The sequence below is a fragment of the Macrobrachium nipponense genome, chromosome 15 (assembly GCF_015104395.2).
Source record: "Macrobrachium nipponense isolate FS-2020 chromosome 15, ASM1510439v2, whole genome shotgun sequence".
Lineage (NCBI taxonomy): Eukaryota > Metazoa > Arthropoda > Malacostraca > Decapoda > Palaemonidae > Macrobrachium > Macrobrachium nipponense.
In genome coordinates this window covers 58,869,406-58,885,347 of record NC_087208.1, presented here as the reverse complement: position 1 = coordinate 58,885,347, position 15,942 = coordinate 58,869,406, and the positions used below count along the sequence as shown (strand labels likewise).

Sequence of the window (15,942 nt, the reverse complement as noted above, 5' to 3'; positions counted from 1 at the left end):
TTCTTATTATATATCTAAGGATACAACCACTGTTTCTCTACAAATCTTTAGAAGATGAAATTCTTAATCACACTTCATTCCAAGATACAAGGCATTTATTAACAAAAAATAATATATTAACAACAATTACTTACAATAAGTAAAAACCAAAGGAACCAAAAATAAAGGTCAAAGTACAATAGAGAATAATTATCACAATTCATAATTAGAAAACAAACGCAATATCTATTTCACAGAGAAAAGCATTTCTGTTGTCGGTTCAAACTCATTAAACTTTCCTTTTTCAGTAATTTCACTTAAGTGGATAAGAGATCTTACAGTTTCCAGTTTTAGACAGTTTCTTTCTTTCCTTTTTATTAAATTTAATTTAGAAAAAAGGCGCTCTGCATCAGCATTAGAGGTAGGGAGAGATAGAATTTCCATTGCAAATTTACCCAAAGACTCATATTTTTTCTGACCCAGTCCATCTTCAACTGTCATAATATATTTATAAAAGGCCTCTATATCATTGGGTGAGTTCTTTATTTCCTCTGGGAAAGTGTGCCATGCTACATCCCACCACTGGTCGTCTAAAGGTTGCCTGTCATAATTATTAATACGGGGAACAGCATTACCTAAATCAATCAAAGATGGTACACTACTTCTAATATTATGATCCATAACAGATTTTGGATGCAAGCATGAGGCCAATTTCCATTTGTTGCTGAGGTCAAACCTTTTGTTTATTTGCTGGCAGACTACAATTAGGAAAGTTCTACATCTTGTTTTCACACTTTCAACCATATCTCTGAGCTGATACTCTGGCTTCTGAAATAAATCGTGAAGCTCAGCCCCAAGGTAGATTTGATTAAGTGGAACATGAATATTTTCATCTGCAGGGTCAATTTCATGTAGTGGAGTTTTTGCAATTATGTGAGGATAACAAAAGTTTTTCAGTAGTAACCTGTACATATTGGATATTTTGTCATGAAGGAGATGGAGTGTGGGTCCCTTTGACTGAAAAATTATGTTTATACTATTGAGTTGTGGTAGAATGTAGTTCAAAAAAACCAAATAACAAAAAACTGAAGGGTCGTTAAGTGTGTTATGAATTTGTTCTACAGATGTTAATCTTTCCTCCAATGCAATTTGCGTGAAATAAAGTTTGAGGGGCTGCCACTGCTCTAACACTCTCGCAACAGCTTGATGAAGCGATAACCACCTAGTTGCACAAGGATGCAGTAACTTATGAGGTTTTACCTGGCAGAAATATTGAAATTCTCTAAATTCATATTTGCGTTTTGCACTATGAGAAAAAAAATTGTATATATTTCTTATGAGGTCTTCACATACTCGGGGCAGTGTCTTTGCTGCTTCACTTGAGCAAAGGTGAATACTGTGTGCAACGCATCGGAATATTGTTATGCCTGGCATTTGCTGTCTCAGCCTACTTGATACGCTGTTAACAGTACCCATTACATTTGAGGCACCATCAGCAGCGAAACCTATTATGTTACTCAATGGAATTTGTAACGCATTTAAACAGTTCAAAATCATGTTATATAAAGATTCCCCCGATGAACCCCGATTCCCTTCATAAATGTTTATGATGTCTAGCATAGATGTTTTTATTTTACATTCATCAACATCAAAATATTTAGCAATTACAGCGCATGCTTTATTTACCGAACAGTCAGTTGTTTCGTCAATAATTATGCTAAATTTAGACTTCCGAAGCTTCGCTGCCAATCCATTTAAAGCATGATCCCCTAAGACTTGAACCAGGGTAGCACATCGTTTCCTCTTCAGTGCCATGCACGCAGCTATTTCGGAGTCTGGGAACATTCTTCTTTGTAGGTCCATGATGTCATCACAAAGACTGCATTTATAAATTCAATGAAATATAGTATTTTATAGTAACAAATTAAAATTAGTATGTATGTATGTATATATATAAGAAATTGTTACCTAAAGGGCAGATTGTGCTCTGCTAAGAAAACCATAAATAAGACGGTTGCATAAGCAACAGCACCTGCCAACCGTTCTTCTTGCTGATCGCTGGTCGACTGTTTGCCCTCATCAGTGGCATCTGAGGTTGCTCTGAGTCTCTCTTCCAGTGATACATGCTGTCGAGATGACCGATGGCGTTTAAGAGAAGATATCTCAGCGCTAAGCTCTTTGTGACAGACCTGACAGTATGCCTTCAGTGGGTTACCAGGGACTCGCGCAAGCCAAGGTTTAAAGAGATCATTGGAGAGCCAACTCTCTTGAAAGTTTGGACGAGGAGACATAATCTGAAAATATTGATAGTTAAAACAAGTTCCATGTAGTCACAACTCCATGTAATATAGCAGCAGAACAAGCTATTATTCATTTAGCCATTAGTAAAGAGATACTTTTGAAATAATATCACCAATGTTGATCTTTTAAGCAAAGTAATGATATTACTAGTTTGAATAAAGAAAACTAATTTTCTGCAAGTTACCAAATCATTTCTGAGAAAAGTTTTTTAATATTCCGTTTTCTGTGAACAAGGCTAACTGCAATCACGAAGACTAATAAATTCAAGAAGCAGTGAAATAAGTGAATATTTACCAATACTTACTAGGTTATATGGCGTGGCATACAAATCATAAGCAGGCGACGAGGTCAGAGATACAGCTGTGATTCATAAAAATGTTGTAGTAGCTTCAAAGGTTGGAGTAAGAGTGAGCCTTCTGTGGTTTTCCGTCCGGTCGTCAAGTATTTGAGCTACGTCATCATGTTTTACGTAGTGTTAATAATATTTTTTAATGGTATCAGACATATATTATGAAAGGAAAAATATACACTATAGTTATAAATTATTATTTTTTATTAGAATTTGATTTTATGGTCATTACAAGCAAAAAACCCAAGCTGCGGAAAAATTTCCGTAGTGACGTCATCGTCCGTAAGGCGAGATTTTTTTCCGTTTAGCAGACGAATTTCCGTAGGAGAACAGCACTGCGTACAAACAAACATACATTCCAGTCAAGCCCTTTTATGAAAGGAATTTTCCGAATGAATAAGTGACTCCGGCCTAGGAACCTAGTCGCACTGTCCTCGACTACCTCGTTCCTATTAGCCATCTGCGTTCTAGTTGCATATTCAATCTGACCAAACGTGGTCATTGTCACATTATGTGATATGTATGTAAATAATGAAACATATAGATGGGAGTTTTTAAGTTTGTAAAGGTTAGCATACATCGAATTTTGCAGGCGGACAAGTTTTCATTGTAAAACTACCCTATTCTATTCCATCTTTCACACCATCCAACAATTGAATTAGCGCAACTGCGACGCAGAAGAAAACGCGGCAGGTTTTCTCGAAAATTAGCGGTGTATGAAGATCATTGCACGAGCTTTCAGCGAAGAAATTAGACAAACCAATTTTGTACTGATAATCTCCATGGCAATAATACATGTCTTGTAATTGTGGTATGGGGTACTAATAAGGAAGGTGAGTTGTGACGTCTGGTTGCTGACTAAAACTTTGCTGTAGAAATGTTACGTGAATGTAAGAGTAAAGAGTAAAATAGCCTCAATTCAAGCCATAAATATATATGCATTAATCTAAACTGGAATGATAGAAGAAGATATGACATGAAAGAAAAGGTTCGATCAATATATTGTATTCTTTCCAATGCAAGTTAGCGAATGGTAGAAAATAACCCCAAAACATTCTCTACATCTGAAAAGATAGTCGTGGAAACACCAATGAAAGCCTATAAGAAGGAATGTTACTGGTCAAAGGAAAGGTATTGGGCGAACATTAGTACGCCATTGAAAGATGCTTACTTTGAAATATGCATACAGAGGTACTTTTTGTGACCCTTCGTAAGTAAACAGTGCATTAAGATTTTTTAAAATAAATCACTTTATTTATTAATAATACTTCTTTACCGCAAACCGATATATTTATATGGACTGTCGCGTAATGAAGCCTGACGTTTATCTTATTCTGCTGGAGATTTATACAAGTTTACCAATAAAAACAATAAATGCCCTTTACATTTTATTAATTATAATATTCCATATTCAGCAACTTGCTTCTTTTTCTTCCGTGCTAATCATTTTCTATTTTTCCCACGCATATCTTTCAAATTTCTGTTTCATAATGACTGAATACTCCTTGAACATTAAAAAATCTCAAGGCATGACGAAGGTTGATGTAAGAAGTTACAACAACTTATGTTACGTATGGACTTTGGGCATGACAGGTTTTGTCTATTGACGTGAACTTTTCCATCGTGACTTTGGCTCCAAGTTGCGGCAACGTTCTTGGTAACTCGGCTGCGCGATCTGACAATGTAAACAAACTTTCATTTCGGTGCCGGAATAATAGCCTAATATTGTTCTCGTAATGAAAGTAAACAATATAACTTCTAGACAACTTTACAAGTATTTACTGAGAGAATGTAAGAAGCTTCCTGAAAACGCCCAGAGTCATTACAAATATCACATAAGACAGGTAACGTACAGGAATGACTTTATGGACAAATACCTAAGTAGGTAGGTAGCTACTTACCTACGTAGCCTAGTATCCTATAGGTATTAGGCTAGGTACCTAGTACTACTTAAGCAGACAATGGTGGTAGCCACGTCTATGGTCTAGTCTGGGGATTGCGGGCCATTACCGTCATTGGTGCACTGTAGGCGTTCCAGAAGGGTCCTTGGGGGTGAATGCACAGTAAGAGGTCAGGGCTAGTCTAGGGTTATCTACCTAGCCTAGGTACCTAGTAGGTGATACCAAACATTTCAGAGTACTAAATTAAGGCTAAACCAACCATACTTACCGGTACCCAACCTAACTTAACGCCATATCCTAATGCGGCATAGTGGACTTCTTCCCTCTCTGCACCCCCTACAAGTACTATAATTCATGACCCCCCATTAGGCTATTCTACTCTGCATTCTACCCAGGACCTGTGTTTGTGGATGCCCATATGCCCCTGGCTCCAGTCACCTACTTTTACTTTGGCCCTCTTTTCCTCCATTCCTATTCCTTTCTTCAGTCTTGATATCCAGCCTCTCTAGCTAGGCTGTTGCTTATTGGTGCAACTGGAATTTTCTCCCAGTTCTACCTATGGAGCCAGTTGAAAAAAGATGGGCACGGGTTCTCACCCCCCCCCCCCCCAATAAATAAAAAAATTACCTAGCCGTTTTTACCTAGAATGCTGTGTCCTTACCGTCCTAACCTAGCTGTGATCTTTATTGCATGTAATGTTTGATACCTAGCTGTTAAGGTTGTCACCAGTTTAAAGTACAGTAGAGCCTCAGTTCTCGACGATAATTCGTTCCAGAAGGAGCGTCGAAATTCGATTATTTCGAGAACTGAATCAAGTTTTCCCATAAGAAATAACTGAAAATGGATTAATCCGTTCTTGACCATCAGTTATTACCTAACCTTGCCTTTTATACAATACATTACATGTAAATTACAACTAAATAAGTTAAAAGTTTAAATAAATATCATGTTAACGTCATATTTATAATTTTAAATGTGTAATATACAGTAATAAAGAAAACTACCCTGTGTCCAACTGATTGTTGACCAAGCTCCATAGGCTACCTAGGTAAATAGTAAGTAGAACGTAGTGTAGTGGGTAGCATATAAAACGTGTTGCTAACATAATAAAAAGCATTGAAAAGCAAGTCTAATTATTACAGTAAATTAATAAACTATTAAAATTAAACCCAATCTATATTATCAAACACTTGCAAAAATTTGCCTACAGTAAGTCGGCATTTAAGGATGTAAACAAACCATAGCGCAGCCCTGGTGGTTTATATCGGGACTATGGTAGTAAAAAAACCATATCTCGCTATAAGCCTAGAAACAAAAATTTACATTCGATATTAATTTATGGTAAATCTTTTACGGAGTCGACTGCAATACTGTATACAAAATCGCTTGAAAATTATCTTTCAGTAAATGTAATGTTATGATACTAACGATTTTGTTTCATAAATGTCCTTATAAAAAAAGGTGCGTCTTTTACGGCAAATTGTCCAATATCAGGGCTGGTTTCAAGCTTATTGGACTTTGACAATTATTATGGTACTGCATGGTACATATATACGTACACATAAGTAAAAGAATCTTCTTAATGTCTTTAATTACTATACCATTACGTACCAGCATCTCTTGAGTTTAATATCAAGCTAACTACGAGGACGCTTTTACGAAGCATACAGATTGGCGTTCGTTACCGCGCACGCGTTGCATATGTAAACTGTGTCACTACCAGACCTCAATACGTAAACATTGACATCTTTTTACAGTAGACATAAAAGAATCTTCTAATTTCCATAATTATTCTATACCATAGCGGCTTCTCTGATTAAGCTAAGGCTAACCTCCTCTTTACCAGCAAGCTTAACAAAGATTAAGATTGCGTTCGCTACCGAACGGCACACGTTACGTATGTGGACAGTGGTTTCACTACCAAATCTCACACGTAAACAATGACGTATTTTTACAGTAGACATAAAAGAATCTACTTAATTTCTATAATTAATGTATACCGTAGCGGATTCTGAGTTAACCTAAGGCTAACCTCTTCTTTACCGGCACGCTTAAAAAGCTTAGATTGCGTTGCTACCGAACCGAACATGTTACGTATGTAACTGGTTTCACTACCAAATCTTACACGTAAACATTAACGTATTACAGTACGACATAAAAGATTCTTCTTAATTTCTTGATTACTACGCACTTAATATGGCATAGTAGCTTCTCTGATATAAACTATGACTAACTTCTTCTTTACCGGAAAGCTTAACAAAGCTTAAAGATTGCATTCGCTACCGAACCGCACATGTAACCTACGTACGTAACATTGCCTTCACTCCAAACCTAACTTAAATACGTATTGCATTTGCTACTGAAACGCGCGTCTCAAGTGTGAGCATGGTTTTAGAATATGTCTACGTTGATACCACCGAAAAAGCAAACGAAATGCGCGCAAGGTGTACAAGACACGACACATGTTTGAATGTTTGTAAACATTAGTTGCGACTTTAAACAATGCTGAGTCACTGAGTGGCGTCACCAATGTTACCAACCGTTTTGCTAAATTATGCTAGTCGGTCCAAGCAAGAATTTATGCCAAATATGGTGCAATTTTGTGCCAGAATTATGCTATTAATCTATCATTATCTCATTTCTCTAATACATTTGAGCTAAAACAACGATGTAATGGAAATTTAAAACATTTATATATTAGGTGAAATGATAAAAATGACGAACAGGACAATATTATAACTAATAATTTGATGATGTTAGGAAACTCGTAATAAAACACCATTTTTCTTAATAGATCACATACGCAATCACTAGTACACTATTTGATATGCAATCACTATTTATACTATTTGACAAATGTGTGAAGATCACACATACAAATGTGAAGAAAAACAACAAGTTTTACTTATTACTGCATCATTATCATGCACTCAGAACCATTTTGTTTCTTTAACAGGTCACATAAACAATTAATAAATACTTGAAATGTGTGAAAATTACTTCAAATATAACATTTTGTATTTACTGATATTTCCTGAAAAAATTAAAACTAAAAAAAAAAAGGTAAACAAACAAACCAGTCTCTACTCAAGAAGAAAAACATACGTACTTATTACTTGATCATTATCATGCCACTGAAACACTTTTTCTTTAATAGATCACATACACAATGAATAAATACTTGAAAATTGTGGTAAAATCACTTCAGACATAATTAAAATTTTGATTACTGAAAAAATAAAACTTAAAAAGGAAAAAAAGTAATTCTTTACTCATGAAGAAAAAACATTATTAACACTTTACTGATTGTTTGTCATGCCACTGTGGGTATTTATTTATATTCACAAAATTTAACATTCCTTAGTTGGGTTCAAACTTAGCAATTAACTCATTTGTTAGTGCTGCTTTTGAGGCAATTTCACTTGAAGATACATTCACTATAGCTGTGTATGAAATTGAGGAATTTTCTGCATTTTATTTAAAATTTTAGTGAAAATACATTCTAAAATTGTACTAGAACCCTAAGTGTGAAAGAAATTATGCTAAGCTCCAATTCTTGGGTCAAATTATGCTAAAAAAACATGAAATTATGCTACATTTGGTAGCACTGGATGACGCCAACTAGCGGCAGCTGGCGGAGGAAACAGTTTTGTTTACAAACATCATATGGTCGGGGGTCGGAAACTGGTTTTTTGGTTGAAAACAGATACAAAGTTTATTGGAAATTTAGTGGCGAAATCCGATTATGTCGAGTTCTAATACGGTCGTGAACCGGGTCTCTACTGTAATCTCATCGTCCACTGAGGACTTTTTCAGAAATTAGACTATGTAGGTAGGCAGGTGGGATCGGTTTAAAAAAATTTAAATGTGTGGAAGTGTAAGTTAGCCTTTGGTAGCTGTAATTATGATTCTCATAATTTAATTATTAAGGGTCATATTTTGTTCATGAGAAAATTTATGGTGATAAGGAAGTGATATACTATTTTTTGTTTCTAATGTTTTAAGGTCATTGATTCCTCAATTTTGTTATATTGAGAAGTAATTTTTGCTTCAGTATAAAAAGAAAGTCTAAAATGATGCTTTCTCATAGGGTTGAGTAGTATTACAACTTAATTTCTACTATACATACTCACATTTAAGTTGATGGAACCTTTAACAGACCTCACTGCTTTGTTTATAAAAGATAAATTATTTGGTAATTAGTATTGGCTATTTATACAGATATATTCCACTGAGTGTACAATATACTGAATATACTTTTGTTGAGGTGACAGATTTTTGTAAATTGTAAAATGAATTTAACTGCTATTCCAGGGATTTGAGCAACATGCAGAAGAAACTGACCCAGAACGCATTAGTCAGATAATAAGTCGGGCAGTGGAGGATGGGAAGTGGGTTATTGAAAAGGTCTGTTATAAATATTTTTAAAGTATTTCAAATTTTTAGAATACGCTTTTGCCATAATATCCAAAGGCATTTAGATGGTAAAATAGTTTTTTTTTATCTGTTATATGAAGTTTTAAGTTTATTGCCTATTTTGTTCCTATGAGAATACAGACTGTTTTTTCTTTGTATATGGCAGTCTTCAGCAGTGAATGGTCCAGTTATTGCTACTTTGGAACAAGGTAGTTAACTAGCAGCAGGTATGTTTGGGCTAGGAACCAACCCACTCACTTGACAGTGAACATCACTTTTTCCATGGTTACTATCAGATCCAAAAATCTTTGCTGCTGCTGTATTCATGGAATATGACTTGGTTTTTGGAGTTTTGTGTTAGTTATATGTTTTATCAGTGTTGGTAATTGGTCTTTAATAGTAGATCAATGTATATTTTTCTAATATAATTACATTATTGTGCGTTTGTGGTTGTTCAATATGTCAGGGATACGTAAGCAACATTTATTTTTATGATGTTTATATACCGTATTGTGTTTGTCTTTGTTTAGTATTTCAAGGATACTTGAACGCTTACTCATCTGCACAACAAGACTGGTTTGTATGGATTATCAGTCATGATAGTCTTGTACTTTTTCATTCTGCAGGAGTGGATTGATGTATATCCCGAGGAGTGGTTGGGTTTACCTCTGTTTTCTAGCTGTCACCTTTATTCTTGGTCTTTAAATGATAGCAGTAGTGCCAATCTCCAGTTAAAGCAGCCAGCGGCGCTGATCTCCAGTTAATTGGGCCGACATCCTGTTAACAGTGCTATTAAACAGGTTATTAGTGCTGTTATCACTGATTTTTTGTTAGTGGTGATTTTCAGTTAGTAACATTGACTGGGAATGGCACCCCCACTGTTAACTGGGGACTGCCTGTATAGGACTCTACTGTATCTTTCAGGATACTTCTGCTTGAGATATTCATAGGAAGAAGGAAGAATGAGAGGCATCCCATCTTCATAATCTTTGAATTCTGCCAAAGATTCCTTTTACTTACCACTTGGCTAAGTCACCTGGAGTTCAGATGTGTGATCTGTCATAAGTCCTCTGTTTTCTGCCCTGTTCTTCTTCAGGGAGTTAGACATAAAATGTCTGAAACACAGGGCTTGATGATACCTTTTACTGCCTCAGCTGCAGTGCAATGCCCACTGCTTTCTTGCTTTAGGTGTCGTTCATCTAGAAAGTTAACCTGCCACCTCCCCTTCTGACTGTTTCCTGTGAGTGAAAATTCAGGTTTTTTTTTTTTTTGTGAGGAACAGGATCTGTGTTCAATTTGGTTTTAGTTTAGAGGATTCAAAGATTGCTTCAGTTAGCATGACATGGTCTGTTTCACATGGAATATGCAAAGGCCATGATAAATGGGTTTGTATAAAATTAGTCTTTAATTTAAAACATCTTGTTTTAGTTTTAAACAATTAAGTAAAGTCAAGGATTTGTGAAAAAGTATTCGAAGTTAGTTTAATGATTACCATATTGCAAATGTATTTTGGTGATTTAAATATTATGATACAGCTTATTTTGATGCAGTGTGGGTGGCTGACACTTCTAAAGATAAATTGGATTCAAACTTTGGGGAAGCTTTGTAAGATTCAAATGAAAGATGAAATTTTTGTAGTCTCCTGTGATGGAATAAAGTTTGGATACATTTTATGGAAGCATTCATGTTTATGAGAGGTCTAGAGCCACATTCCAAATTAAAGCATTACCTTTATTTGTTAAAATTTACAGGGCTGTGGTCTATATATATATATATATATATATATATAGATATATATATATATATATGATATATATATATATATATATATATATATATATATATATATATACGTATATATATATATCTATATATATATATATACTAATATATATATATATATATATATATATATATATATATATATATATATATGTATAATATATATATATATATATATATATATCTAATAAAAGGAGCCCATAAAAACACCAAATGTAGAGAGAAAAGTACTATATTTCAGAGACTGCTGTCTCTCTCTTCAGGTTATATGAATGAGAAAAGTTTACAGAAAAGGTGGTATTTATACCAAGAGATTCGTCCACAAGTAAGCCAATTTAGGTCACCCCCGCTGATATCTTCCTTTAATCTTCTTAAGCGTTGGTTGAATGAACACTGCGTCGACGATGTCCGAGGTCCAATTCCCTTTTGAGATGTTCATTACCTGCTTCTCTTTTATTAAGGCCGATTCCATCATTTGACTCTTGTACCGGCAGTTGCTGCTATAAATTACACGTGACATATTCCAGTTTATTCTATGGTTATGTTCATTTATATGATTGAAAATAGCCGAGTTCTGTTGTCCATACCTAACTGACCGTTTGTGTTGTATTAATCTCTGGGGAAGTGATTTACCTGTAAATCCGATGTAAGATTGGTCACAGTCCTGGCATGGGATCTCATATACCCCAGAGTCTTTGGGCGATGTCTTTTGTTGGACGTTAATCAGGGATTTGGCTAAGGTATTTGGTATGGTAAATGCAAAAGGGTTGGATTTCCCAAGGGTGTGAGTTACTCTCTTAATCGTCTCCAGGTGGGGAATTTTTATTTTATTGTTGGGTGTGTCTCTGGTCTTGTCTTTAGGGGGTCGGTAGAAAATTACGTTTGCTTTTGAATTGCTTTCTCAATTATATGGTCAGGATACTTTAAAGATGAAAGTTGCTTGCGAATTAGTTCAAATTCTTTTTCCAGGAAATCTGGGGAACAAATTCGTAAGGCTCTTAAGAATAGGTTGCTAGCTAGACTTATCTTGATAGTATTGTCATGATAGCTAAAGTAGTGAATATATGAAAGTGAGAACGTTGGCTTTCTGTATATGGTAAATTTGTATTAACTGACCTTCATAAGAAATATCCTGTTCCCCGCTGGGAGATTCATGATAGCCATCCACTCGCTAAAAAAGTTAGATGTTATAATAAGTAGATCCGACAAAGACGGCAAAATTGTAATAATGGACAAAGACTTCTACCTCGACAAAATCAACCAGCTCCTTAGCGACACAAATACTTACGAAAAACTGACGAAAAATCCCCTCCAGAACGTTCCCACAGAATTTTTTCGGAAAGTAAGATTAATTGGCAAAGACAAAAAGAGTATTGAACTATTAGAGAAATTTAAAGTAATTAATCCTAAATTACCCTACTTTTATGGTCTTCCCAAAACTCACAAAGACAATCTTCCATTCAGACCCATCGTTTCATGCGCCGGAGCTTTCAATTACAAAATTTCTAAATGGTTAGCTGGCCTCCTTTCTCCTTTTTTAGGCACTTTTTCTCCCAGTCACATCAAACACTCGGAAGACTTTTGTCACAAATTCAGAGAACACATATACCACTTCACAACATAAAACTTTTAAGCCTTGACGTAGACTCCCTATTCACAAAAGTACCAGTACAGGACGTTCTTCAGTTTTTAAGGGAAAAATTATCCCCTATTCAGATCATTTCCCTTTGGCACTTGACAAAATAATAAAGTTAGTTGAATTATGTGCATCTAATAACGTATTTCATTCGGGGGGAATCATTCTACAAGCAAAAATTCGGGTGTAGTATGGGTAGTCCTTTAAGTCCTATTTTAGCCAATCTGTACATGGAATACTTTGAAACTACAGTAATAAATGCAATAAAACCCAAAAACATGCTGTGGATGAGATACGTGGATGACATACTAACATTTTGGGATAATAAGTGGGGTAATTTTAATGAATTCCTCTCAAAATTAAACGCATTAGTGCCCAGCATCAAATTTAAAGTTGAATGGGAAACAGACAACAAAATTCCTTTTCTTGATGTTTTAATAATCAGAGACACGACAGAATACAAATTTACCATATACAGAAAGCCAAACGTTCTCACTTTCATATATTCACTACTTTAGCTATCATGACAATACTATCAAGATAAGTCTAGCTAGCAACCTATTCTTAAGAGCCTTACGAATTTGTTCCCCAGATTTCCTGGAAAAAGAATTTGAACTAATTCGCAAGCAACTTTCATCTTTAAAGTATCCTGACCATATAATTGAGAAAGCAATTCAAAAAGCAAACGTAATTTTCTACCGACCCCCTAAAGACAAGACCAGAGACACACCCAACAATAAAATAAAAATTCCCCACCTGGAGACGATTAAGAGAGTCAACTCACACCCTTGGGAAATCCAACCACCCTTTTGCATTTACCTACCCAAATACCTTAGCCAAATCCCTGATTAACGTCCAACAAAAGACATCGCCCAAAGACTCTGGGGTATATGAGATCCCATGCCAGGACTGTGACCAATCTTACATCGGATTTACAGGTAAATCACTTCCCCAGAGATTAATACAACACAAACGGTCAGTTAGGTATGGACAACAGAACTCGGCTATTTTCAATCATATAAATGAACATAACCATAGAATAAACTGGAATATGTCACGTGTAATTTATAGCAGCAACTGCCGGTACAAGAGTCAAATGATGGAATCGGCCTTAATAAAAGAGAAGCAGGTAATGAACATCTCAAAAGGGAATTGGACCTCGGACATCGTCGACGCAGTGTTCATTCAACAACGCTTCAAGAAGATTAAAGGAAGATTATCAGCGGGGAGTGACCTAAATTGGCTTACTTGTGGACGAATCTCTTGGTATAAATACCACCTTTTCTGTAAACTTTTCTCATTCATATACCTGAAGAGAGAGACAGCAGTCTCTGAAATATAGTACTTTTCTCTCTACATTTTGGTGTTTTTATGGCTCCTTTTATTAGATGGAATTCTGTTGTTACAGAACACTTTTACCAGTCATTATAATATATATATATATATATATATATACTATATATATATATATATATATATATATTATATATATATATATATATATATATATATATATATATAAAGGTTTTTTTGCCACGAAGGAAAAAAATGAAAAAGCGAGTTAGCCGAGTATTTTCGGTCCTATTCGGACCCTTTACTGAGGCATACCTCAGTAAAGGGTCCGAATAGGACCGAAGTACTCGGCTAACTCGCTTTTCATTTTTTTCCTTCGTGGCAAAAAAACCTTTATTATACATAGCATCACGTTTTATATACTTCGTGAACAAGTTATTCATATATATATATATATATAAATATATATATATATATATATATATAGATATATATATAATATATTAAATATATATATAAATATATATCATGAGCTTTTCTGGCAGTGTTCTTATACTTTTAAATAAGATCTTCAAAGTATATGAAATCTTATAACATCTCAAAGCAGACAAGGAGTGGGCAGGTGTTGTTGACTAGGTTTTGAACACTTATCTTCAAGGAATAACAGTTTATTTACAAGTAGCCAGACTAATTTAAATCAGATTTTATATTTCAGAGGTTTACAAAAGGGCTTAACAGTTAATTGATTCGCTCCTAAAGTCAGTCTTCATATTTTTACATGTTATTATAACAGTATAAAGAACTGATAAATTAAGTTTATACAACGGTTACTATTTGAAGTTTAAAGCTTAGGGTGTAAGTACAGGGAATATTTAAGTTTTTTAGACTGAGCCTCATTTGCTAAAGCTAAATCTTTTTATGCTGAATATTGCATTTTGTGATTGTTTAGAAACAAAAAGTAAAACTTCTTTTACCTTTTCAGTATACCAAAAGGAATTAACAGTACAGAGTAAGCTAAAACTCACTCCAAAGGTAAGATGAATAAATTGATATTTTTAATTAATGGGGAAAATAAGCACTCATATATCAAGTTGATATTATATTGGGTGTAATATCAAAATAATTTATGGTAATAGTTTGTGCCATCATGGATTGGTACTTGGTATTTTATTGCATTCCTTATTAATAACAGAGGTTTCTGGAAAGAATTGCAAAAAAGAGAGTCCTATGGAAGCTGCAGTGGAGTCTTAGAAATGAATAAGAGATTGAAGGATGTAATGGAGAAGAGAAAATGGGAAAAAAGTGCAGAGTTGTTTGGTGTTTTTATTAAATATTTGTTAATTTTAAAAAATTTTGGTCAAGCATTAGAGTACACTTGTGATTTTCATACAGTCAGTAATAATACGTACTCAGTTTTCCATAATGGATCAATGTAAAGCCCATGGAGATTACTGTGTGCAAAAATTAAGCAATTATGTAGTTTCAAGTCTTTTTTACTATTCCAGTTGATGTAAATATTTTTATATATGGCCGGAATCAGTGTTCAGGAAAAAGCTTCTCTGTTGTAATTATGAATACAGTTAATATTGATTGTAAAAGAGGTCAGTTCAGATATGCATTTTCCTTATGGGAGAAATGTTTTAGTAGCTATTACAGCTTGTATTCATGTTTCATGAAAATATTTTAAGCTTATTTTGCCTATTTTTTTGTTTTTTTATCTCATGATATTTTTTTCTCTAACAGAACGGGAGTACTGTAATATGGAAATTGCCATTGAAGAGTCACCTTTCTCAGGAAATAGAGAACATTTCTGGGGTGCTGTGCAGATATACACCGAGAAGTCTCACATTCTGAATCGCAAAATATGTGGATCCTCTAATATAGCTATTGGATTTTGCAGTGAAGACTTTTACAATGATAATATTACCTCTGAATTTGTTGATAGACTTTCTCAAGATGTAAAGTCCTATGAAAGGCCTCTTGAAACAGGTGCTAATAACATTCAGTCAAACAGTCAGGCACTTTTTAGTAATGACCATCAGGAACTACAACAGATTGAATGCCTAAGAAGACTTCTAAAGAGAGAGGCTTCACATTTCATCAGACCAATACCAAAAACTGTTCTTTGCAAACTCAGGCGGCAGATAACTTGGATAAAGATGAACCGTGTTCAGAATCAGATGTTACCTTGGTGAGGAATGGAACAAGCATACCGTGGCAGGAGCTGTCTTCTCATAAGAAGATTGCAGTTGCTGTTATTAGAAAAATTCATCCCAAACAATTGC

General features: G+C 34.7%; 2 protein-coding genes across 2 annotated transcripts in view; one reads left to right on the top strand and one right to left on the bottom strand.

Moving 5' to 3' along the window:
* Positions 1-225: 225 nt before the first annotated feature.
* On the bottom strand, positions 226-1,842 carry LOC135226696 (uncharacterized). Its single transcript, XM_064266405.1, has one exon. The coding sequence runs from the start codon at positions 1,840-1,842 to the stop codon at positions 226-228; it is 1,617 nt and encodes a 538-aa protein (XP_064122475.1).
* Positions 1,843-4,216: 2,374 nt separating this feature from the next.
* Positions 4,217-15,942, top strand: part of LOC135194984 (probable tRNA (uracil-O(2)-)-methyltransferase) — a 25,287-nt gene continuing 13,561 nt past the window's right edge. The window contains 5 exon segments of the mRNA XM_064221237.1: positions 4,217-4,473; positions 8,845-8,937; positions 14,640-14,689; positions 15,401-15,747; positions 15,750-15,942. Coding sequence (XP_064077307.1) covers positions 15,418-15,747; positions 15,750-15,942 — 523 coding nt within the window. The 5' untranslated portion in view covers positions 4,217-4,473; positions 8,845-8,937; positions 14,640-14,689; positions 15,401-15,417.